The sequence below is a fragment of the Cygnus atratus genome, chromosome 3, assembly GCF_013377495.2.
Source record: "Cygnus atratus isolate AKBS03 ecotype Queensland, Australia chromosome 3, CAtr_DNAZoo_HiC_assembly, whole genome shotgun sequence".
NCBI classification, from domain to species: domain Eukaryota; kingdom Metazoa; phylum Chordata; class Aves; order Anseriformes; family Anatidae; genus Cygnus; species Cygnus atratus.
Window position 1 is genome coordinate 2,205,298 of NC_066364.1, and position 26,015 is coordinate 2,231,312.

Here is a 26,015-nt window from a genome sequence, read left to right on the forward strand (position 1 = left end):
TTTGTACTAATCAAGATACTGTTATCACTATATAATATCTGTCCAACACATTAAATAGGTGAAGAGCTCGTTGGTAGGTCTCAAAACCCACTAGTTACTATAGAATCACCATGTTGTAGGAGCTTGTAGTGGTGTTCACAGGGATTAACACTAGGTCAAAATCTATCTATTGTCTTCAACAGCCATCTGGAAGCAAATATAAGACAAAGGTGATATCTGATACGCAAATTACACCTGATAACATTTCTGATGTGGTGAGTAAAAAGAAGAGGGCAATCTGAATGCATTCTCAACTACCTGGTATTGCTATTCCTTCAAATTATGCCTTAGTATAAAATAATGCAGAGTGCAATAGACTGTATGATAAAAACGAGAATCTCAGTGACCATCTGGGACAAGAAACAACATCAGCAGAGTGAATTGTCCAGCCTTCATCTCCTGTTAGCAAACAGACTAGGTTCTCAGGGATTCTGGTAGGCTTGTAGTACCATTTCCTGCACTTGTTAAAGCTGAAACTGCCCTGCCTAACTGCTACCATTTCTCCTGCAGGTTGCAGTGAGTGAGTGGAATCTGCTGCCCATGGGCTGTGCTCTTACCAGGCAGATCATTCACACCCATTCCCTGCCACAGCAGGGTCATTTCCTTAAACCAGGGATTTTAGCAGCGGTGCAGACAAATGTTCACTTTTGGAAAATGATGACACATGATCGGAGTAATTCGATAAACAGAATCACCATTTCATGTCAATGAACAGAAAACACTCTCAGTTACCAAACCACTTCCTATAGTACAAAGTTTCTCCTCACTGAAACACTATATTCACATATGGTCGAATACTACTGCTGCTTCTTCACTAGGTCTCGAAACAGTATAGCCCAAGCCAGTCTGAGGCAGATGAGAAAAAAGGATCTGGAGACTCTGATACAGTGCGTGCAGCTAAGTACAGCCATACTGTTAAGGATGGTTTACCTACTGTACTTTTTCAGCTCCTGAGATCAAGCTTTTAAATGAAGGATGCTCAGAAGCAATACTCTTTAGCAGATATTCACCTTGGGGGAAATTACTTACTGATCATGAACCTGACACATTTTCTAAATTATTTTTAAATACCTCCTGCTAATATTGCTTTCAACTATTTTGACAACTTCTGAAGCACAGAGTACTGCAAACTTCAAGACATTCTTTGCACTAAGAATTTATGGATCTAGAGAGAATTAATTTACTGGAAATTACATCTACAGCACTATAAAGACTTTGCCCTTAGCAGAGCAGGGTGGAAATGTTGGCAGCCAGTTAGCTATCATTTCTCCCAAGGAAGGATGTTTCAGAAGTGATATAGAAGCAGTCTGCGAACTGTCTGTGAAGACTCTTTAGTGAAATATGGATTTTTTAAAAAGTCACTAATGGTCTATTGTTTAACTCTGTTGAAATTTTCCTATTTAATGCGAGAGAGAATTTCACAGGTGGTGAGTAGGTTAACATCAAGTCATCAATAACAAAGAATTTTGATTGTCCTTCCCTAGCAACTATTGATACCTGTCCACTTACCAGGGTGTTATATCTTCTCAACGCCTATTCAAAGTCTAGCCAGCTGCTAAAAGAAGTATGTTTGACAGTTTCTACCTGATCCCATCTGGGTGAGCCTCTTCTTTTTTTTTTTTATGGTTGTTGTTTTTTTTGAGCAAAGACAATTCCCTCTACAGAAGACTAACAAAAATGCCTATACCTGAGGGTGTGTTGTAAGCAGAGAAGATCCTGAAACGTAGGAAACCTTTTCGTAGTGCGATTGGATAATCCAATTGGAACTTCCAAGAGCGTAGCCTGAGCTGAGAGGGGTGACCTGTACAGCGCCAAACAACTCCTGAAACACACAGCAAGAGATATTAACTTCAGAGAGCCCCTGAGAGAAGTCAGAACAGGTCATTTTATCATCAGCGATACCAATTAAAAATTAGTTCTGTTATTCAAGGCCTGTATGAAGATGGTGTTTGTCTTACGTTTGCTGTTTTTATTTCCTCAGGTCTAACAGGACACATGCTCTGAGAAAAACTTCCTGAGGTTTGGCTTTCATCAAGACTCTTCCATGTTAATCCTCTGGTGTCTAACTGACTTCACATAGCACCATAATTCTCACTGGATACATTAACCATGGTTTAGCTGGCTTTGCTGTATTGGGGAAGCTTGTAGGAGCTTTACATCTTTGAAGACTATACCCCCTTAGGCAAATTTTATTGTTACTGGTCAGTAGGAAAGAAAGAAGGGCAAGTAATTCTGTACTAATAGAAAACTCACTTTGGGTCACATATTTTGCTGTAGAAAATGTAAAATTAAAGACAAACATGATCACTTTCTGATTTTACTTATCACTCACCAGCTTTATTTCTTTATAAATGCTATCTACAGGTGATTTAGAAACAACTCCCTGCAAACTCAATTCAAATTTCAGTTTCAGCTCTGAGCATAAACAACCTGACAGTTTTCTCCTTTTCACATGTCTTTGGAAAGTATGTTGCTTTATCTGTACACAGCAACGGGCTACACTTGCTTTGAGAAAGGAAAATAAGCATCCATGTATACTTCACTAATGTGTTCTACTTTCTGGTTACTGAATAATAGAACAAGTATCGGACTCATGCAATACTAATGATTTTTCTAGTATCCCAATATATATTTGGATGCCTCTCAAAACAAAACAGGGTCTCTATTCTTCTACTCCTCAGAGTTTGTAAACCAAGGCTCTGTATTCTGATGACACGCAGATACGTAAAATAGACACCAAACCATTCTTGATGTTGCCATGTTTTGGGTTAGCTGACTAATTAGGCTCTGATTATTTTATAAGTTTGCTTTGGGAAGAGATAAAGTATGCTCTAGAAATGTCTCCTTTATTCCAGTAACTATAAAAGAATGATTGGTCTGAAGGTACAAATCTAAAATAAAGTGAGATGCATCCACACTGTGGAGGCAGTCAAAAAGGAACATTAACCATCCACCAATACTGAAGAAGTTTAAGCGCCCTCAACCTGCCCGGTTGTTAGACCAAGCTGCAGCTGTTACTTACGTATGATACTTAGGTATCTCAGATTACTGAATTGTTGGTTCAGTTCATTCTAGAAACTACACCAGATTATAGTTAATTGCATTTGAAACAACAAACCTTAGCTGGGAACCTTTGGAAAGGAGCGTCTGAAGTTCAGGTTGAACCATTAGGTTTTGTTTACAATTCCTAATTTGCTATATAAAAGAAAGTGGAGGAGGCTGAAGCACTCAAAAGATTCCCAGAAGTGAGATACAGTAACTCAGGAGGGGATGTGGCTTACAGACAGAGAGGATACATTCATTTGGTACATCCTCCCAGCTCTCAGTGGGCCAGCCGTCAATTCTAAATTCACAGGTACGCCTTAAAATTGGCCTCCCCTGAGGAAGAGGAGAAACAAATGGATACTCTCTGATTTCCAACAAACAACAACCCTTCCGAGGAGGCAGACTGGGGTACATTGAATACAATCTTGCTTTGCTTTCCCACGTTAGGGTAGCTAGATCTTACACAGGATCTAGAAGGAAAATAGAAAAGGAAGGGCATTTCTCAGTCATTTCCAGGGGAAAAACTGGTAAGCAACAAGTTGTTGCTATTGACCTGAGGAAAGCTTTGCAGATACTCACAATTTTCTGGGAATATCCCACCAGCTGGATCTTGCTGAGCGCAGCGTTCACCTCTGGCATGGTGTAGCACTTCCTCCACATAGACACCTCCACTGCGTCCTTCAGGGGGGCTGGCAGCAACCTGCAAAGATCAACAGGATCTGGGCATTTTCACAACTTCCTGATGGACCACCAGCTTTTATTTCCATCTCTATTCTCCTGATATTAGATTTTCTTTTTTTTTTTTTCTTTTCTTTTAAATATGCCTGGTGCTTCAAAGTGAGGAGCAAGGCCTTTTGCCTGTTCAGAAGCAGAATCAGATTTTGCCTCATCCCAAAATCTGCTCTCCTTCTGCTCTCTTTGTTGTTGTTCCTACCCAGCCTTTCCTTCAAAGTAGCTGTGATAAAGGTGCTATAGCAACTCCTGGGGTATTTTTGCCACCGATGAAAGATGCTGGCTGATCTGACACGTCAACATGAAATGCACTGCTCGAATTGGTAGACATGACTGGGACCTTGGTTCAGTGTCTGTTTTGCACATCCCAGTTCTAAAACTAAGAATTTCAAAACAAAAGTAAGCTGCAACCTTGTGATTCAAGTATTGGTACCAGATCATGAACAAATGTGCCCTCCGCTCTCAGTTTTGTAACCCCTGTCTTACAAGAGCATGGGACCTCCGCTTCTTCGCCTTCAGCTCAGATACCCTGCCTGCCCTCGGAGTGCACTGGCAAGGAGACATTCGCTGACACTGCAGTGCACTCTGAGATCCCCTACACGGAAGTATTTAAGATGTTTTACACCAAAGGAAAAAAAAAAATCCATCTATTCTGCTCTCCACAGACGCTGCAAGTTAGCTGGGCAGTGTTGTCAAGGGAAGTGAACCGTAATGTCACAGGCTGCAAGAGAGATGGCTAACTTCTGGGAAATAAATCTGCCTGAGCAACATGAACTGAGGCAGGAAGCAGCACAGCTGCCAAATGCATAAGAAGAATAGGATTTTTTTTTTTTGTATATTAAACCAATGCTAAATCAAAGGCTAATTCAAACCAATTTCAAAAGATTTATGGAAATTGGTCAAGTTTCTTTGATCAATTTGTTTAAAGGAATTTAATTTATTGTTATATCTACTAGGTCACTGAACTCCTCCATAATTTAAGATACTGAAGAAAGGATTAAGACCAGCTCTTGCCAAGAGTGCTGTACAGGTCTAGCGTGATAACTGTAATTCCAACACACGCTGGTTGAAAGCATACTGTGCTTAAGGAAACAAACAAAGCGTTCAAGGTCTTTTTTGGGAAGTCATAAGCAACAAAAGGCCAAACAATGTGGATAGTTGTCCACCACTGCACTGAAGCAAATTGCCTGTAAAAGCCTTTAACCTACCATAAGAAGCATTTACTGTTGGATGCTTTCGGGAGCTTCTCTTCTGGGAAGGAGAGAATATATCTCCAGGTAATGGAGGAAAGTGGGGAATTGTCCTTGGTGACAGGAGTAAGTTCCTATTAGCCCTGACTCTGTGGCTATGTTGTAAATGTACTCGGATTCTTAACGGAGACCAGTGGGCTTCATTCTTTGCTGGTTCCTCAGATGTGCCCCCGCTGGCATTCGACCTGTCACCTGAACTTTTAAAATCCGTACAGGTAGTCATTGGAGGATATTTTAAAGTCTGGAGTGAATCTGCTAACACTGTGGCAAGATCCTATTGTGGATCACCTCGTAACAAGCAGGTGTATGTGGGCAGAGGCAGGGACAGCCATAAGCAGGAAGGTATCGTGAAGATGCTCAGTCTAGTGGTTAATATAAAACCTTGAGAAACTCAAGGTTTTAGGTTATCCAAATTTTAGGTTGGATATTAGGAAGAACTTCTTTACTGAAAGGATTGTTAGGCATTGGAATGGGCTGCCCAGGGAAGTGGTTGAGTCACCATCCCTGGAGGTCTTTAAGAGACGTTTAGATGTAGAGCTTAGTGATACGGTTTAGTGGAGGACGTGTTAGTGTTAGGTCAGAGGTTGGACTTCGTGATCTTGGAGGTCTCTTCCAACCTAGACGATTCTGTGATTCAGGGACTTGTATTCTTAACTGGGCATCTGCACACAGCAGTTGTTTCTGTTCAATGCAAAGGTTAACGTTTAGTATATTATAGTGTAACATGTTCTTGTTTGAAGGGAAGGGAGGGTGTAGGTACCAAAATAGATTAGAAAACTGGCCCCTCTTGTCCACTACCTTGTCTCAGGAAACACTCTGTTTCAGCCACTTGATAGGAAGACATAAGAAACAATCAAACAGGTAGTCACCAAAGTGTCTTTCATTAGGCAAACTTCCTCTTTAGTCCTCTTGAATCCTAATCAGCCTGAAAAATATCCTGTCTGAGCATCTACAGAGCTTCCACAAAACTGCACATTTAAAATAAAAACCAATGGCAATAAAACTTGCTAAGCGATTAGTTCAGACTGGATCTGATAATGGAAAAACATAAGCCACTATAATGAACTTATTACATTTTATACAGTATTTGCATTTAAAATGCTTCAATGCTTTATCTAATGAGATGATAATACTTTTGTGTTTTATACCAACTATTCAGAGTAAAACTAGCTGAACTGTAAAGCAGAAATGGTGATTGATCAGCCTGAAAAATTAAAGTTAGACTCTGAAGTAATAAGTATTCTGTTCTAGTAACGGCCAAGTATTTAAAAAAATTACACCAAGGATCACATTTTCTTAAATAATGGATGTCAGTCTTACCCTGCATGTGCTATTAGCCAGGTGTTAATTTGTGGATGTTTGCTCACATGCTATAATAATCATTTCCATTCACGCTTGCATGACACTTGTCACCAGGAATCTCAAGATACTTTGCAAACATTAATTAAGTCCCTGTATAGCCTGTATGGAGGATAGGAGCTCCATTTTACAGAGGCATAGGTAAGTGAAGGGGGAAACTCAGAGCACAGGTGGGGCACAATTGGGAAGGTAATTCAGATTTGTCCCTTTTCCAGCTCACAGACAACACTGGTTCATACCAGCCTCAAGACAGAGTTTAGGATAGGTAGAGTTGGTACTTGATGATCCTTGTGATCCCTTAAAGCTTAGGATACTCTATGATTCTATGACTGACTTATGTTACCAAACAGCTGCAGGGCTACCAGTTATATTCAGCCATCCTCACTATCATTAACATTTCTTTGCTCCACCTCTATCTCTTATTTAGGCAAGGTGTGCTTTTTACCTCTAGAAGTTGGGGAACCTGCTGTCTGATCGAGGTTCCCAGCCATATATTATATTGTGGCAGTGCTCTCTGCTCACAGATGTCCTGTAAGTGGGACAGAAGGGTTGTTCCAGTCTGTCCTCCTCTACCTTCCTCTTACCTCCGTCGGTAGGTACCTCATTATAACAGCAATTTGATAGTACCAAGGAGGAATTGTCAACGTTAGGGTATTTCCCGAGCAATATAAGACAGAAAAATATATTTTAAATAGAGCTCCAGCAAAAAGACTCTAGCTTTCTGGATCAGTTAAATCAGAACAAAGATCACCTGTCTGAGTTCACCTCTGGAATAGTCAACGACATGCAAAGTGCTCGACAGCACTTTTTCTAAAATACGACCACCAAGAAAGTGACATTAAATGAGCTCTAAGATATATGATCCTCCTTTATACCATGCATACAAAACACAGGCACTAGTGTGACAAGAATAATGGCTCCAGTCCTCTCTTGCCACATCACTGTGAGCTTCAGGAGTGGTTTCAGTCAGGCCAGCAGACTCCAAAATTAAAAACTACTATTCTGATGAGAGTATATATCAACCAGCACAAAATCATGAACAAATTTATTATCTTTGGTTTTGCTTTACATCTATGTTTCACTTGTCTTCTTCAGAAAAGACAGTTCCTGTGTTGAGAAAAGACTGCTCCTATGCTCAGCAGGGGAGTATAATATATAGCTAAACATATCTGGATGTGTGATTTCTTTGCTTTGCGATACTGAAAAAATGGCAACACTATATTTATAACTTATTAAATAATTCATTTTTAACATTTAACTTTTAAGTCAAGCCACATTAAGAATTAGGAATAGCAAGTGGGAGATCAATTAAAATGCACAAAACAGTTGTTAAAAATAACTTTCTTTAACCAGTCCTATCTTTAAAATGTGCTACCAATGAAACTGTCTCCTCTGTAGAACATATTGTGCACCTAAAGTTGTCTGTACTTCCAAGGAGAGCATTATCTGCAATTAGTAAACCATAAGGAAAAATTTTGGATTACACAGAGTTCAGAAATTTTAGAGATAGAAGATCTCACTTTCGAGCACCTTGTTTTTATGTATAAGTGGAATAACAGAGAGGGAGTTTCCAACTACCCTTTTTCTCTTTCAGCCTTCAATTTGCTTCTAAGCTTTAAATGAAAGTGAAAAAAACAAAACACCTCTCTGTTGTTCAAGCATAAAAGAGGCTGCACCCCTGGGAAGAAAGGTAGCACCGCACTGTGGTTGGCTCCCACTGACTTCCAACAGCTCAGTATCTTGCGTTTCTTAGCTTTTCAGTAAACATGAATGTAAATAAAATTTTATATTAAAAGTATTCCAATACAATATAATTAAGTTTAAATAGCTCGCTAATTTCATCAACTTTTTATGATGCTAACGCAAAAACCTCTCATCATGGAGCTACCCTATGTGAAGGAAGAACAGGACAGGCACGTGTCTTTCTGATTCTTCTTCCAAGAATCAAGCTTGTGTGGATTCTGTACATCACTTAGGTATTTTTATTTCTGCTTAGTGGTACTAGCAAATCAAATCTCAAATGATGGCAGGTGGCCCATCTGAATTCTAAACTTTGGTTAGAGTTTTAGCATTTGGGGACAGTCAGCCTATCCAGGTGGCTTGTTCCTTACCTCTGTACCTCCTTGTTCTTCCACATGGAGGCAGACTGTGCCTTTGGCACACGTTCAATGGAATTCACCAGTTCTTCCATGAGAAGTCTGAAAAGACGACATAACTAAATTAGTACTGCAGCCTTTAAGGCAACACATAACTTTGTCCCAAATGCTTTCAGAATATCACACAAATTGTAACGTCATCAGGCTGTTTTAAAGAGGGGCTCTTCCTGCAGAGGCATCACAGCAATTACCAGTGCCACCCTGCTGAGTACGTTGGCTTTAGCTAGTCCAATTCTGTCTGCCTGGTTGTGACAGCAAAGGATCCAGCCTACTGAGTTAGGGATTATTTGGAAAGTGGAAGGACAAGAGAAAATCCCACCTGCTGCACAAGGTGATTTCTACGTTACCGACTGCTTGTCATACGGGATGAGACAAAATACATGAAGAAAACTTGTTAGCTGATGCCTGTTTATCACTTAGAGAAGCCAAGCACAATGTCAGAGGGAATCCTCCTCATCTACAAATGCACAACACAGTACTTGACACAGAAATGTACGTCAGGCATTAAAAACTGGTGCTAGAGATTTCACTGCCTAAAACTAAACTGCATTTGTGAATAGCATGCATGCTTCCCCTTGAAGGTAGAAAGCGACAGATTTAACTGCAGAAAAACAGTATCTAGAATTACTTGGGGTGGGGAGAACCATACCAGAGTCCACCTTCCAACAATACTATGCTTGTTATCTTCAACTATCGACCAGCAATAGTCCAAAGGTCTACTACTAGTTCATATTTATATAATTCCTTTCTCCTTCAAGTGCCTTCAGTTTTTGTTTGTTTTTACACAAAGGGAGAATTACTTCAGCATAGAAAGTTTGTAGAGGACCTTTAATAGACAAAGGTTCCTACCCTGAAGTGCTTACAGCAAAAGTTCAGATACCATGGCCCAATCTGTTTTCTAATGGCAGCTGTTCTCCATGAGAAATACTCAAGTCCAGTTAGACGACATTAAGGACCAAACTTGCAACCCTTACTAGCTGGAATTGACCTATCCAATCAGGAAACAACTCTCAAATTTTCTACTTGTTTAGACATTAGGAAGAAATTCTTCCCTGTAAGGGTGGTGAGGCACTGGGAGGTTGCCCAGACAAGCTGTGGATGCCCCATCCCTGGAGGTGTTCAAGGCCCTGGGCAACCTGATCTAGTGGGTGGCATCCTTGCCCATGGCAGAGGATTAGAACTGGATGATCTTTAAGGTCCTTTCCAACCTGAACCATTCCGTGATTCATGTTTCTGCTGGTTTAATTTAGCACTTCTCTTTGGAGTTAAGAGCTTATGAGAGAATCTCAGCTGTCATTTATAATGAAATCAGCTTGAATTCCCTTCCACGGTATGGAGGCTGGTACAAATCTCAAACACTGAAAAACTATAAGGCAATAACCTTAAAAACATTTGCTGTTTAAAAGACTGGTGATTCCTCTTCTGTTTGAGGGGCGCAGAGAGGAGCAGGAGAGATCTTTGATTCATGATTTTTGAAGGTTTGAAGCTGGCTTTATGATACTTGCTGCTCAAGGTGTCTCAGCCCACACAAGCTCTACTACCCCACATCTGCCTGGGCTCAACACAAAGCACCTGCTGTAAATGACAGATGGTTCCAGAGTTTGGGAAACATTGAGTTAACACATTTTCAGCACTAAGGACTTGGCTGGCATTCAGCTACTGCCTAAGAGCCTCTTCGGAACATTAGACACCACTCCTCTACCCATATTGTCCTTTATACCTTTTCCTTAGCAGTGATGAAAGAGTAGAGAATATTAAGGGTCTTTTTACCTGCCAATTTGAACAGTGGGCTCAGTGGCGTACACTGTTCCAGTGAATCCCGTGTACTCCGTGATATAGGGCAATGCCATCATGCAGTGATAGTTGGAGATCAAGATTACATCTACTGTGGAGAGGTCAAGCAGCTCAGTCTGAAAAGAGAGGAAGGAGATAAGCAACATGTAACCCTTTCATACAGTTGAAACAATGACAGAAAAACTTCTCGTTCTCTATTTTTTAAACTTTATATTGCAGAAAACTGGTTTATAAAAAATAATGGGGGGGAAGTGTCAGTTGTTGCAAAGACCAGTGTTTCCTTTAAATTAACAAGAGTTATTAAAAAGCCCTCTAAAATTATTCCCTTCTCAAATCTGAAGAGGAAACCATGTCCTGGGTTTGTCTGTTTCATGCAATGAAATGGCTGCCGCTAAGAGAAGCGCTGTGATTACACTTCTATCAAAGAACTGATGCGTTTACTTCCTTAGTGAGGAACACTGCCAGGCACCAAAACTTCTGCAGGAACAATTTAGCAGAGGGTCTCATACTTTTTATGCTGCACATGATACAGTACCCCAGGAGAAAGAGATGAATGCAGATTGTATTTATTCATATGCTTAAAATAATTCATGTATTTTCCCAATCTAAATGCTTGGCATCTTTATCATTCACATTTTCTACAGCTAGAGATTAAGCTCATTCATATGATACAACAAAACAGATGGGTGGGTCCAATTTGTTTTGATGTGACAGCTAAGACAGCAGTTCAGAGAGTGAAAAGAGAAGATTTCACACATTGTTAAAGGAATTTTAATTAGAAATATTTACTGGTAATGCTATAACACAAATGGTGTCAAGCCAGAAATTTACAAGATATATGACCTCTAACTCAGTTATTATAGAGCAGCTAATGGAATTCAACACTCATCAAGCACATATTATCTGATTACAAGGCTTGGTCCAGCAATTTGAATAAAAATGGCAAGAAAGTAGGTCACTCGTCTTTTCAGAGGGCTGACACAGTGTTCTGGTGACAAGCTGCTTAACTCAAAACTAAGCATTCACGGTTTCAATCCATGATCACAGCTGATTTCAGAGGCCTGATCTCCAATCTGAGTACAGCAGGTGAAACACTATCCTCCAGTTCATGGTGGGACGCGTTCTGCCTTACAAAGCTTGCCAGGCAAAAGTACACTCACTACGTGGTATCAAAGAGCCTGCTGATGCCTGCTCCTACCGAGCTGGTCCTTCACGTTTGATTTTCAGCTGTGTCCAGGTGATACAGAACCAAAAGGGAGTCACTCCAGCCCAGTGAGCCATTGGGAGGTGGAGGAGGATACAGATCATCACTTCCAAGCTTAAACGTCCCACGTCTCAGCATTCTGAAAGCATTTGCTAATAGGATGAAAGGGTGTCAAACCCAAAACAAAGTAAAATCTTCCCTGGGATTCACAGCAATCTCACTAAAAGTGCCCACGGAGTGAAGAGGTTTAAAAATGTTTCCTGAATGTGAAGCGAGAGAGACCAGAAGGTTGCCAAGCAAAGAAAGGGCCGCACTCTGCACTCTGACATGTGGAAGTGTACTCTGCTGCTGAGACAGCCTCTTATCACCTTGTGGCTTCTGGATTACATTCAAACCTTGGCTTTCTTTGGCAGTGGTGTTCCTGGAAATGATACCGTGATTCTCTAACCGCTTTTGCAGACAAGTTTCTTCAAAAGAAGTGGCACGGAAAGAGAGAAAGACAAAACTGTTTTCACACAAGCTCCTTCTTATACTGTGCTGTTGAACACCAGCAACATCTCTAAACCCTCCTCCAGACAGGGCAGCCTTTAAAGCTAGAGATGTGAGCTGCGTATCACTAGCAGATCTGATCCTAGTGCTTGTGGAGAAAACTTGGCATCTGTTGGGAACCCACGGAATGAAAGCATTTGAGAGGCTATCTGTGAAGTCCCATACATGTGCAGCATTCCTTCACATTGCCTCAATTCCAAATGGAATCCAGAAACTACACTCTCTTTCCAAGATCTGGGACATAATGGCACTTTCTGGGCATAGAGATGCTTCCTACACCCCTGCCATTCCACAGGACAGTAACCAGAAAGCACACAAGAACACAGAATTATTAGTGTTTTTATTTTGTGATCAGATTATATCCTTTCCTGCTGGGGAAAACAAACAAACTCAGATCTGTTGATATAATTTCCCAAAATCAGTACCAGTGCTGCCAACTGGCTTTGAAGAATCAAGATGACAAGAGTCAGAACCTGCAAATGGTGAGTTTCATGGAATCAACAGGCATAAACACCGTTGGCTAGAACCCCAGCAAGCTGACAGCAATCTTCCAAGACAGATTTGCAGTTCCTGTCAACAAGCTCAGGCAGAAAGAAAAAAAAAAACCCTGCCCAAAAGCAATCCCAACATGAAATGAAAGAACTGATGTTATCATGGCCTGAACACAACTGAGGAAAGAAGATACTATTCCCAGACTATTCGCCATCATTCATCCTCACTGCTCTCCGCTCAGCTTTTCACTCTTTCAGCTCTCCTGCAGATAGGTAAGCCCAGTTAATTCAAACACTTGCACAATAGTCTTGTTTTCCTTTTTTTTTTTTTAAACCCAGGTATTCTTGGCAAAACCAGCCTGAGCAGCAGGTACTTGCACAGCTATGACTGTGGATAGGAGGGCACAGCTCTTCCCTTGAAGATGCAATGACGAATAGTGCAAAAGGCAGTAAAACTTTTTAACTCAAACTTGCTGCCGGCAGGACAGCACATCTGACTGCAACCCAGCGGCACCAAACAGTGCCTTAACCACAGCCCCCAGGGGAGCTCCAAAAGGCAGGCCATGGGTCCGCGGTTAGAGACAAGCAGCTTTCCTTGTCTTCATGAGCTGCCCTTATCTAGATCAGCACATGCATCCTGTCATAATCAAGTCCAGCTCAGTTATATTGTCTTTGGAGGGCCCATAAAAAGGACAGTTAGGTCTTTCTTATTCTTTTGTGAGATATCCAGCTACTCAAGGAGACCTTCCAGATCTCCCAAAATCATTGCTGAAAAGGGATGTTTCCATTCTTTTTCTAGTGTCATAGATACTAGAGGTACCTTAACACTATGAGGTTTCAGTATTATTATTTACTGAGTAGTAATAAATTAGCATGAATCTGCTAATCATAATAATTTAGCAAAGTTCTCCCACACAACAGTAGTCAGATTTTTAAGTAACGTTTTGGAATAAACTCACCTCTGGCAAACAGAACTCAGGCACAGAGTCTACAAACACATGGCCAGAGCACTCCTTTAGTTCCTGCAAGAAAAACAAATCAGAAGACACAAGAATACAATGTTACTCCAATGCAGTGAGTTTCGTACTTTCAAACCTTTTCTTTATCATTGGCAATTTCCAATCCTCTACTGCACTATGTTTATTCCCCTTCTACACATCATCTGGTGTAAGCAGATCTGCTGAAATTGCTTTCATGGGAAGTGAGGCTGGTTGGTACACTTCAAGGGATCAGATCCTCACTTAGAGGAACGAAGGCAGCACACTCTGGTAAGCGCAGAAAAAACTGTGGTAACCACTGACTGGTTTGGCTGGGGCTTCAAAGGGAGCAGTTAAAGAGGTGCTGTCCTATGAAGCTGAGTTTAACAACAGAGGGTGTCTGTCTACCAGAATCAGAAGTAAAATGATCTGAAAGGTGGGTCATGAAGACCTCTCTTCTTGAAAGTGCAATTTTCCCAACCTGGAAGGTCTGTACAGCAATCTTATAGTGTCCCAGCTATCCTACAAATTCACAATTTAGTTTTGGTTCCCAAAAACATCAAATTTTCTGTCTTACTTGTAGCAGAACACAATTTTTAGCCCGTCTCAGAGTACTTGATAAATTCCCAAAAGGTGTTTCAAGTTCCATGTGGCACTTCTAATTATATTTACCCCTACTTGATCTCTAGTCCCGTTTTCTTCCCCTTTTTCAAGGGCTGACATCAGAAGTTTTTGTCAATGGAAGTGACATTTTTCAGTATGGAAAACAGCAAACAAAAATATTCTCAACTCTAATCCTAGTATGCATCACAGGCTAGCTATCACCCACACTTTCTTTCACAGATGCTTCTTTTGCTTTTCCTAAAGTGAGTGGTCTCAGCCAGCTTCAGACTGATAGAATTAAAGATTGAATCCAATTCTTAATAATTACAGTGCACCTGCCAACTAATAACGAATGAGCAATTACATCTAGTGGCAGAAGTCTCCTAACCTCATCTCAAGGGAGTTCAAAATGATTAAAACTAGATCGCAGGAAATTTCAATGCCTCTCCAGGACGTAAGTTTTATAACTGTCATCCAGAGAGTGCTATAACAGGAATGTCCACCCAACATGATAAAACATTCTCCTTTGACTCTTTCCTTTGCCTTTTTCCAGCACAGGTCAAAGTATTTACCATTCCAAGCAGTTACAACGGTCAAGGTGAAGGTAGGAGATGCTGCCTTTGAATTTTTAACGCATGATTTCCATTGACACTGTGCAAGTTTGAAGATTCTCCTGTGCACACATTGCAGCAGCACCACAGAAATGTAAATACATCGCTTAGAAATAGACTGACAACCTATCTGTTCGTCAGAATAAAACAGAATCCAAAGGCTCAGAGACCAAGAACGGGGTTCAGGAGAAACAAATTCCAGGGAATTCAAATTGGGTAACTCAATTCCTGCCACTGAGCCTCTGTAGCTCTGTGCTTCCCCGTTAGCATGTGCTCTGCATAGAGCTGTTACTATTTTACTAACAGAAGTGCTGCCTATACAGTTTCTTTTGTCTCCAGTGAGAAGAAAACTCAGGTCTTTAATCTACAATCTTCAGCTCTCTTGCCTGTAAAAATCAGATCAGCCCAAAAGCCCTCTACAAAAGCAACTATTATTACTGTTATCCTTTAATGTTCACATAGTTGGAGAACAGTCTATTAAAACATTATTTTCTCTACCGATATCTACTGTTGCACACATCTGAAAAGTATGCCTATTTTACTAGCATCTGACATATTTTTGTGTTCATTGTTCCCCTATGGCAGATCAAGCTGAATGCTGCAGTGCCTAGTTTCGGTTGAAGTCCCAGATAAATTCTCATTACAAAACTAATGTAATGAAAAGAGGGGGAAAAAAAGAAAAAAAAAGCGTCTCTCATGTAGCTGAGTCAGTCCTGTGTCTTAGAATTCAGAGGCTGGAGATAAAATCCTCCCTGCTACGTCCAGCGGCAGAACACATGTTGATTTCAACAGAGGCCAAAGACATGCTTTTCCTCTGTAAGAGACCTCCCACGGGCAAACCATTCACTTACTTACGGTTTTCCTGTCTAAAAGAGGGAACGATACCAACCTCATTTACAAGCAAGTTATGAAACTTTAGTGGCAGAAAAGTGAGACTGTTGAATTAAAAAAAGGCACTCTACAAAGGTAAAGTACTATTATTTATGGAGCTCCGCGAAGTAAGAAAATACTCAAATGCTTTCTGCATTTAAAAAGGCTTTTTTTTAAAAAGCCAGGCTACCTCTGAAGACTGAAAGCCTCAGAGTTGCTATTAGCATTTTGTTTCAAAATGTTCTGCTCTACAAGGACACCACGGCCAGTAACGGTACACATAGAAACCTTTGCGATGAGTCAGCATGGAAGTACTGTTCCTGTAGCGAAAGCTCCTCATCTGTCAGTTGGCTTTTCACAGGGCAAGAAAATTCTAACCATCAGTACAGTACCTTGTCCAGAAATGTGCTTCCATCTTTCAAAACCCAACCAGGAAGCTTGGACAGCCTGGGGCTGCAAAAAGAGAGGAAAAAAATACATTGAAAAATGAATTCTACCATTATCACTCATTAAGCACAGACCTTCTATTTGGTGTCATACAGGAAGAGAAAACCATCTCTGTCTCAGGGAGCTAACAATCTCCATAAAACAGACAGACAGTTTCATGGTGTTTTAAGTGTTCACTGAAATGACTTTTACAAATCATGATTATGACACTTATATGCTTAAAAAAAAAAAGAGGGTGACACATGCAGGGAGTTTGATTTTAGTCATTTATGGTGAGAATTTCAAAAAGGCTCAGTGCTGTTTAAGTTGCCTTAGGTGAAACTGGCTGTATAAATGGAAGAAGGATTAGGGCAGCAGAAGAGTTTATGTCTGAAACAATACAAAAGCACTGTAAAACTGAATCTGCCTTGGGACAGAAGATGACAGAAAAACAGTCACATTAGCAATGGCAGGGAAAGACGAAAACTGTGGCCTAAGTCATTTATAGACACGAGGTTTGATTTCGTATCCACATAAACCATGGTTTTATGCTCAGCTCTCACCCTGAAGACCCACACCAACATCTGTACAGGGCATTTACCTGTGATGGAAGAAGAAAGGAGCAAGCAGGGTTTGCTGTGACCTGCAGGTTTTATGCTGGCAGGTCTGGTACCAGTCAGCAACAGCAGTCACCCCTCCCACCCTCTTTTTTTAAATTTTTTTTTTTGTAAGAAAAAAAGTTTAAAATACTAATAAAGACACTTCAAGGATAACACTGTAATCCTGAGTTTACAGCAGGAATTGCCACAGCATTTCATGTCACCATACTTTAGTGACATGTGACTTTTACGTGAGCCTATAACTTAGCTCTGAAACCGCTGTCAACCCAAACCCAAGCATACCCACAGAAATCCAGACAAGCCAAGGAAATGAGAGAATGAAACCTACCTGGAACCAAGCCCTGCAACAAGTTAAAATTTGGAGACAGAACTTGAGAACCTGGTTGCAATGAAATCTGCAAGCATTTTGCACTGAACTCCGAAGAGGGGAATACACTGTAAGGGCTTTTGAATTTAAGATCTCGAAAATAGGAAGTGATTCAATGGCTCGGAGGAATCTTGTGTTTAGAATAACATCAGTATAAGAGAACAAATCCTAACTGACACTCCATCAAGTCACGAGAAAAAGGGGGAAATACAGACTCGAGCAGTGAAGATGGAAGGTAAGAGGTGAGAGCAGAACAAAGTGTCATAAAGCAGCAGCAGGAGAAGCTACACCAGAGAAGTGTAACTCTTTTTTGCGGATAAGGAGCAATTCTGAAGAAGTCTGTTGATATAAAAGATGAGGTGGCTAAATGTGCTCGTAGCTGACATGTTAAAAAGCACAGCTTCAGTATTTTGGAGACTGAGGGGGTGGGCAAAGTTATTGCAGAGCAAGTGAAAGTGCTAAAGGAAAAGTTGGGAGAATGCAAGAACAAGCCACCCCGATATGCAACAAATGTGACAGAAAAGGGACAAAAACATAGGATGGAAGGGCCACCTGCAGGGCTGTAGCCCAACATCTTGGAGCCAACACTACACCAGGTCAGTCACAGTTTTGTTTCACCGCATCTTGCAAACCCCTGGAGAATGATTCTAGAGCCTCTTTGGGGACGGGTGAAAGTGCTAGACTAAGAAAAACTTCATCAATGAGATGCTAATGTCCCACCTGAGGTTTTCAAGATGCAATTTGTGGCCACTAGCCCCATATGCTGTCTGTTACTTGAGAAGAGTTCGGCTCTGTTGTCTTTAAGTCCCTTTCAGGTAGTTGCAGACTGCTATTAGCTCCTCCTTTAGCCTCCTCTCTGCCAGATCAAACAAACCTGGCTCCTCAGCCTCTCTGTGCAGTCACGGGCTCTGAACCCCAGCCATCTCAGAGCCCCCTGAGCCCCCTCTCCAGTTTCTCAACTTCCCTCTTCAGCTGGGAATCCAAACCTGGATCAACCTGTGGTTTCACCAGCACGAGGCCGAGAGCAATGAACTTTCCTTGATCTGCTGGCCCTACTCCTCCTAATTTAGCCTACTGTGTGGTTTTGCCTTATTCATGATGAGAGAGCTCTATTGACTTGTGCTAAAGCTGGCATCCACTGAAGAGCATACAGTCTTGTCAAGAGAGGCAAAATTAGCAGATGGCTCCTGTATGGGGGTCAAAGTGGAATAAGCAATGTAGGACAGAAAGGACTCTACCTTGAAGCCAAGAAGTAACACTGTTTCTGCCGACATAGTTTTGACATTGTAACAGAGTGATTGATTAATCCAAAATAGCTAGAACTGTCACATAAATAATGTGAGCAAGTGTGTCATGGCTAGACAGGAAAGGTTAAGAGCTTCCCACATGTTCATTTTACCGTTTTGCATTTGACTTTGGTACAGGGGAGAAAATTCCAGTTGACAAACTTCCTTTAAAGTACACGAACTGGCATGGAGAGCTTGGCAACTGCAGTACTTCGCACATGCTCCGTGGGCTGGTGAGAACAAGGACTGCCATTTCCTGGGCAAGGTGGAATCCTAAATACCTTTTGATGGGATTTCTTTTGAAGAGCAAAGAACTCTAAAAAAAAAATGTCCAGTCCTTTTAATGAATCAAACACTACAGCACGTTCCGCTCTTAGAGATTAAAGCATAGGCTCTCAAAATATTTGCTTAAGGAGGTCTCATGTCAGGTAAGACACAGGCTCTAGTTGCATAGCAAAAAATCCTCTAATATCATACCTTTATGCTCCACAGAGGTAACAATTGGAGCATTTTTGTAGACCACGTATAAAGACTTGCAGAGCCCACGTGGTTCACGGATCCTATTTTAGGGATCTCTGGTTTAAAGACGGCAGAGAGAAGCATAGCTCCTCTCTGGTCAGGGTTTCACACTGGCCCATCTCAGCCTAGCTGCAAGAAGAAGCACTCCTGAGAGGAAATACAGCTGGCAATAACCTGAGACCTGAGATCTTCAAATTCTTGCTCTGCTACAAGCTTCACGTAAGACCTCAGGCAGTCGGTCCATCTTTTAGTCTCTCCTCTGGAAGATGATAACGTCAGCTCTCTATCACCCGTCCACATTAATAATACACATCTGAGTTTCAGAGGTATTTAGACATCCTGGTAACAGAGACCAGATATATAATTGTACTACAATAAGCACTACAGAGAGAGAAGGACTTTTTAGTGGCAGCCACTTTCCTCCTCAAGTTTCTAACTCACTTCCACAACTCCCTGCAGGACATCTGCTTTGTAGAACACCAAAGAGATCAATGACTTGCTCAAGTCCATGTGCTCAGGACAATCCTTGCTGCAAGGAGTGTTCAATCACCTTACCGACAAGATTGATTGGATTTAAATCCAACTGTTTGCTCCGATTCCACTGGGCCATCAGGGGTCAAATCTGACATCCTTTCTTATTGAGTTTGAGTCATTTTAGTGCAGACATTCTGGAGGTACTTGGGGAATTCCAGGTTGTGACCTGCAATTTGGCTGTTCATTCCCAGGGCCTGCTATCAGTAGACAAAGCTGGCATATCCCCCGGGAGCACTGATGCCTGCAGTTCTAAAGAACCTCTTAAGCTTTTGTTCAACCACCCAATTTTGCTATTTGTTCCTCTCTCCATTTCCTTTTTCTCTTGGGGGTGGGGAGAAGGCAAGGCAATTCTGTCTGTACCTGGATTTCCCCAAGTATTTTGATGCCCTCAGAATCTATTACTGCCCCTAAATATTGGGGTTAGCAATTACATTATGGAACAGGACAAAAATCAACAATCATGCCAGTCTGTCTTCAGGCATCCATTGCACACCCTACAGCAGATCTTGGATCTCCACATCCTTGCAGAATAATGCATACATTGTCCCTGCTTTTCCTCTCCATAAATAACAAGTCATAGGAAGTGCTCGTCAACTGCTCTAAGCTCATTAGGTTGCTTATGAAACTCTCTTCCCCAGTCACATTCTGGCCCTTTCAACCAAGCCCCCCCTGAACCCACAATGTGCCTCACTTGTTTCATTTTGGATCAAAGTTACCAAATGGCTTCTTGTGAAAACTCCTGCTAGCTTCACATCACCAGGAGTTACTCATTCCCACCTTCCCAAGCCACCATTTTCGTAATTTGTTCCATTTAATGCGTGACATAAGTCACCCTGACTGAATATTCAAGTCCATTTACAAGCCTGGGAGAAGACTACTTCGTAGTTAGTGCATAGGACGGGAAGTCTTGATCTTGGGATTGTCTTCTAAACTACTTTTCATTTCACTGCTGTTCCATTCCTGTGCCCAGCTGCACTGCACTTTTATTTATTTAAATTTTAAAATGGAACAATTATGCTATCAAGTCAACTAACAAGGACGGTTAAGTGCTATTTTTCTTTGCATTAGTCTGTGCTCTGACAAAAAGCCTGAGAAGACGATGGTTAAACAGTACTTGCTGGGCTCTGCGCACTCCATCTCAGTTACCCATTTATCTCATCTTGCATGAAGAAGCCAGAAAGATGACAGATATGTGACCTCACTTGTGCTGAGCAGTTGCAGCAATACTTTACTGAAGCTTAGAATAAATTATCTAGAAAAACCAATCAATAAATCCATAAAATGTCTTCCGTCTACTGAGCCAAAGGACGTTATTTTGATAAAGAGAATTTTTAAGTGAACAAAGTCTATTTATGATATCAGATGATGCAGTTCATTTGTACTCATCCCCTCACTCCTTCCAATATACCATTTCATGCAGAGCACTCCAACTGCAACCCAAGAAGACGCAGCCTAAGTGCTTACAGGCCACTGAACATACCTCTGAACCAGCGGCAACGGGAGGAAATTGAGGGTAGACGTCATATCCAGCCCACAATCCAACATGATGGTGGTGGATTTGAACTTGAGCACGTTGCATGGTAAGGTTGGATGTCCCGACAGGCAGTACTGAAAGAAGAACATGAGGATGAGATACTCATCACCTTTACCAACACAGCCGCCTCCCCAAAACTTGACTTTTTTCCTCTTCTTTATATACAGTTTCACGCACGCTAGAATGAAACCCGATTTCCTATGAATTTCTGTCTCAAAACTGTGTGTGCTTGTTGAAATTCCCCTGCATCAGGGTATTAAGAGGCAGATTTCATAGAATATCCCGAGTTGGAAGGGACCCAAAAGGATCATCAAGTTCAGATTTTCTTCAGGCAAGGTTTTCTCATCAGAAGGGTAAGAGGATGACATAGCTCCTCTCTCCAATATAGGACACTTACAGTATCTCTTTCCTCTAACCACCACCTATTTTCAAAAAAAAAAAAAAAAAAACCAAACACAAAACTACGGAAAATTAGTATCTTCAGAATTCAGTCCTCCTGGCAAAACTTGGCTGAAACTGGCTAGCGAATTTGAAAACTCCTTGGGGGTGGAAACAGAGGGAGGGAATTCCTGCAGAAGCACAGGTTTTATTTCTTAAGAAACCAGCCTAAACAAACAACCTAGGTGCAGCCCACGGCTCCTGTGGCTGCTTGGCACAGCTCAGCAGAGGAAGCCGTCGGTGTGCGCGCTGCAGCAGCTCTGGGGCATGCTCTCACCTGCTTTTTGTCTTGCAAAACGTAAACAGGAAACACTAGGGAATGGACCACCGTACCTGAATGGAACAGTTTGTGTACTGAGAAATCCCAAATGCTTTGCAAGCTTAATGAGCCAGTGAGCAGGTTATGTGCAGGGGCACTTCGGCATCATTGAGATGCAGTCGCCTCTTGTATGGAGAGTGGCAAACATTTAACGAGGCACAGGAGCAGCTGAAGCTCTGAATAAGAAGAGAGGTGAATAAAAATGCTACCTTTAAAAGGTGAGATTAGAAACAAATGTCTGAATAGAGCGCGGCCACCTCAGCATGAGGGTTTCTCTTCCTCGAGGAGGGATTCGATGGTTCTTCGGGGACTGCAAGAATAGGAGATTTTTGCATCTCGAATGCGAGTTTTTGCAACTCAAAGCCTGGGCATCTGGTATCACGATAACTCTCAGGTGGTCAAACTTCGCTTTTACATTCAAATTTTTGTCAATTAAAATGAAAAATATCAACCGGTTGTCCATGCACTGCACTAAAAACTCAGTCATTTTCTCAGTCGTTTATACCTTGTGTTTGCTTTCTGCGCTTCACAAAGTGGAAGGAAGGTAGATTAATCATTTCATTTTCTGCCTCTGCTCACAATATGTTAACACGGGACTGCAACTGTTTGAATTAACAACTCCCAAGGAGAATATTCACATACGTTCATCAAAAAGCTGTTTTTAAAATTATATTTAAATATTAAGACGCTACTAACCCCCAAATATTAAATGAAGACTATCACAGGCTTTTGTTTTAAATTCGTAAAGCCTTAACTATTAAGGAGCAACATTACATTTTTGCCTGCTATTACCAAAGTTTAAGAAAACCTTTAAACAGCAAGCTGGCAAAGAAGTGCGTACACATGAACACCTGCTCAGGTGTCTTATTTGTGAATGTAAAACACGCATGTGAAATTAGGTTCTCACCAGACCAGAACTTTGGCAACTGAAGCTATAAACCCAAGTACGTAAAAAGAAGGAAAAAATAAAATCTAAATTATTTTTGTAGCTTTTAAACTACCAGTAATTTAAAAAGGTGGTGAAATATCACCGCTTTTATCAGCAAAACACTTTCTTCCCTTTTTTAAAGGATCACGAGTGAGATCGTGACCCTGACATCTACAAGCTAACTGGAAAATCTTCCTTTTTTCGTTTTTAAAAGCATCTAAAATAATCTATATCTGTGGCTGTCACACCATGGCAAATGGATTCCTGGGAGTCAATAGGCTCTTTCTATCAGATTCACATAAAGCAACTGAAGAAAAAAAAGCAACTCATATATGCTATACAGCTATTTGCACATGTGACACTTCCAGGGCTGTGTCTCTGTTAGAATTTTAGATTAGGAATCCAAGGAATAGCGAATGCCTGCACTGTTACATCTCTACATGCACTATAAGTGTGATATTTTATATTACTTCTACCCAGTTCATAGTTGATACTGGTTAAAACAGATCCAGAGATCCCAGTAAATAATACTCCTGACCAGGCTAAATTGCAAGCCCTTTTTGCTCTTAGATCTATTCTCTTCCATCTTTTTCTCCCTGATGACAGCACAGCTAACATACTAGGTGCCTTATCTCCTAATTAAAAAATAACGATGGAAAAGTCACAAAACATATACAAAAGGCTACGAATATGCCCATCTCGGCTCACAACTTCCTTGGCGGGCTTCGTAAATGGGATGAAAGTTTGGCAAAGGGATGAAGATGAGGGGCTGAAGCCCTCGCAGCGATAGGTTCTCAGCAGACATCTGGTTCACGTTGAGCGCTCGCCAGCCCAGAGCACTGCTGGTGATCTCATGGATGGCAAGGGGACAGAGAAAAGAGATGACATCTCACGCTAGCAGCTCCAAAACATTCCACGTTTTGCAAGTTAAAGCCAGTGCTCTGAGTTGTGACTGCAGCCAACAAATACCGCAGCGCATTGTTCCAATACTAATATCCCATGCTAGCAACTGGAGTCTGGACCTGCCTAGACCACAGCACATTTGCAGTTGTAGGAGCCCAGCATTTTCACTGGATTTGGAATCAGGTCTGCAGGCTGTTACCTCTGCCTTGTTCGGAATTCAAACCAAACATATGAGAAAAGAGGATGACATAGCATCCAGCTCCTCCCCCCTGAAACCCTGAGGTTCAGTCATAACTGCGGACAAAAGACAAGATGAAGAATCTGGTCTTATGATCCCAACTCCCCAAATGCGTACGCAGATCTAAAAAACATTGTAATAGAGCTGGCAGACAGCTCGCATGTCCACTCCACGCCCTTTCCCTCTCTCTATCCCTACACAAGGCCCTAGACACATCAAAGAAGTCCACATTTCCACTACAGGCTTCATTTAAAGGTGTCTGATTTAAAGTTTGTAGTTTTTCCCTAAATTATGTCAGCCTCTACGGTCACACCCAGCAGTGCTTTCTCCCACTGCTAGGGTTCATCCAGGCCAAGCCTGATTACATATGTATGATTATGGGGGAATCAACCCTTCAATCACCCACCTGAGGAACTAATTTTACAGTTACACCACAGACGGGGAGTTACTGGAAGTCTAAAAACAAGCCCAAAATCCAAGATCAGTTCTACAAAGCTTCCTCATGACAAACCTCTCCGTCTCACACCCAAGAGCTGAGATTATGTTTGACAACAGGTGAAATGCATCGAATGTTACGCTCGGATGTCCTGAGAGCTGCTTGGGCTTTCACCTCCTAAGAACCACACCACGTTAATTGCGACAAGGAAATCCTTCCTGGAAAATAAATTAGCAGCTGAATCCACGTCTCTGGGAAACTTAAAAGGGCTGAAAAGGGAGAGCAATAACACAGGCTGTGTACTTTCTGAAAATCTTCCCCTTAAAAGACTGGAGGGAAAAATTTTACGAGAAGCACCCCCTTCAAAGGGGTTCCCCAGGCAGGGACCAGCACCGGGATGGAGGAGGAGCAGGATTTGTGCCACAGCCCTGGGGGTGACCTGGTGCTTTGGGATCAAGGCTGAGAGGAAGCACACTTGTGAGGGGCTGGGGGCGAGCTCCTCCTCCTCCTCGTTTTCATCCTCTTCATCCTCCTCTTCCTCCCTCACCCACAGGCAGCGAGCCAGGGCTTGAGACCCCCTCCAGCCCCCCACCCACTCACTTAACGCCCCCTCCTGACGTACAACGGCCATATAACGCACCCCAAATCCCAATTCCACCCCCCAGCAGCCCAGGGGCGACCCCAGCCCCCCACTCACCAGCTTCATGCTTCGCCCGGCGCTATTTACGGGGACAATCCTGCCCCCCACCTTCCTGCTCCCCCCCCCCCGCCTCGCCCCCAGAGCATCATGGGACTTGTAGTCCCGCCGCCTCTCCCCCCTCTCCCTCCACCGCCCACGATGAGGTCATGGCCGAGCCCGCCCCTCTTGCCCACCCCCTCCCTCCCTCCCGAGGCATGCCGGGAGTTGTAGTCCGCACCGCTCTTTGCCCCGCGCTCCATTGGCGTGCCGAGCCTCCGGGGCACGCCGGGAGTTGTAGTCCGCGAGCGGCGGCTCTCCCCGTCACCCTGGGGAGGGGGGAACTACAAGTCCCAGGGTCTCACAGCTGCAGCAGGTGGGAGCTTGGATGTTGATATCAACATGGCGCTTGTCAGACAGACAAAGACAGTCAGCCTGGTGTGATTGAGCCAAAAAAAAAAAAGAGAGAGACGGAGAGGAGGAGGGGGAGGCAGGAGGGGAGCGAGACGGGGGAGGGGGCTTTTCGTCCTGGGGGGGGCTGGGGAAGGGGGCGTCGGCAGCTGAGGGACCCCCCCCCGCTATTGTTCTCCTCCCCGTGCACCCCCCCCGGTCATCTCCCCTCACGCCGGGGCGGGGGCGGGCGGGGGGGCAGCCCCCCTGCGGCTGCCGTTAAATGGTGAGGTGGTGGAGGAGCCGCCGGCACCCGGAGGTGAGTGGCGGGGAGGGGAGGGGGCGGGCTGCAGGGGAAGGGGGGTGTGGGGGGGGCGGTATGGGGGACCCCCCCCTCCACCTTTTGGTGGTAGCGCTCTGCCTGAGGGGGAGCTGCGCTGTGGGGAGAGCGCCTGGCAGCGAGGGGTGCGTGGGGGGGGGTCCTGGGGTCTCGGGGGGGGGGGTCTTGGGGGGGGGGGGGGGGGGGGATCCTGAGGAGCTGGGGGGGGGGGGGTTCTGGGGTTTTGGGGGGGGTCCTGGGGAGTTGGGGGGGATCTTGGGGTCGTTGGGGGCGTCCTGAGACGGTCTTGGGGGGGGGGGGGGGTCCTGGGAGGGGGGGGGTCCTGGGGACTTTGGGGGGGGGGGGGGAGATCGTGAGGAGCTGAGGGGGGGGTCCAGGGGT

The 26,015-nt window shown here is 43.0% G+C and overlaps 2 protein-coding genes across 9 annotated transcripts in view; one reads left to right on the forward strand and one right to left on the reverse strand.

Annotated features, from left to right (window-relative positions):
* INTS9 (integrator complex subunit 9) overlaps positions 1 to 24,997 on the reverse strand; it is a 69,365-nt gene extending 44,368 nt beyond the window's left edge. Inside the window, exons 1-9 of one of the 4 annotated variants that reach the window (XM_035563676.2) lie at positions 24,926 to 24,997; positions 20,913 to 21,040; positions 18,493 to 18,695; positions 16,073 to 16,133; positions 13,579 to 13,641; positions 10,352 to 10,491; positions 8,537 to 8,623; positions 3,664 to 3,784; positions 1,727 to 1,861 (exon numbers count right to left, since the gene is read on the reverse strand). In XM_035563676.2, the coding sequence (XP_035419569.1) occupies positions 1,727 to 1,861; positions 3,664 to 3,784; positions 8,537 to 8,623; positions 10,352 to 10,491; positions 13,579 to 13,641; positions 16,073 to 16,133; positions 18,493 to 18,695; positions 20,913 to 21,011 (909 nt within the window). In that variant the 5' untranslated portion in view covers positions 21,012 to 21,040; positions 24,926 to 24,997. Of the gene's footprint in view, positions 1 to 1,726; positions 1,862 to 3,663; positions 3,785 to 8,536; positions 8,624 to 10,351; positions 10,492 to 13,578; positions 13,642 to 16,072; positions 16,134 to 18,492; positions 18,696 to 20,912; positions 21,041 to 21,737; positions 21,855 to 24,925 lie in introns of those variants that run through there. The other 3 variants (XM_035563677.2, XM_035563679.2, XM_035563680.2) reach the window with 3 other exon arrangements.
* A 270-nt stretch (positions 24,998 to 25,267) lies between these two features.
* Positions 25,268 to 26,015, forward strand: part of HMBOX1 (homeobox containing 1) — a 107,746-nt gene continuing 106,998 nt past the window's right edge. Inside the window, exon 1 of one of the 5 annotated variants that reach the window (XM_035563560.2) lies at positions 25,268 to 25,613. The gene's annotated coding sequence lies outside the window, so the exon portion shown is untranslated. Of the gene's footprint in view, positions 25,614 to 25,686; positions 25,760 to 26,015 lie in introns of those variants that run through there. The other 4 variants (XM_035563564.2, XM_035563554.2, XM_050709660.1 and 1 more) reach the window with 4 other exon arrangements.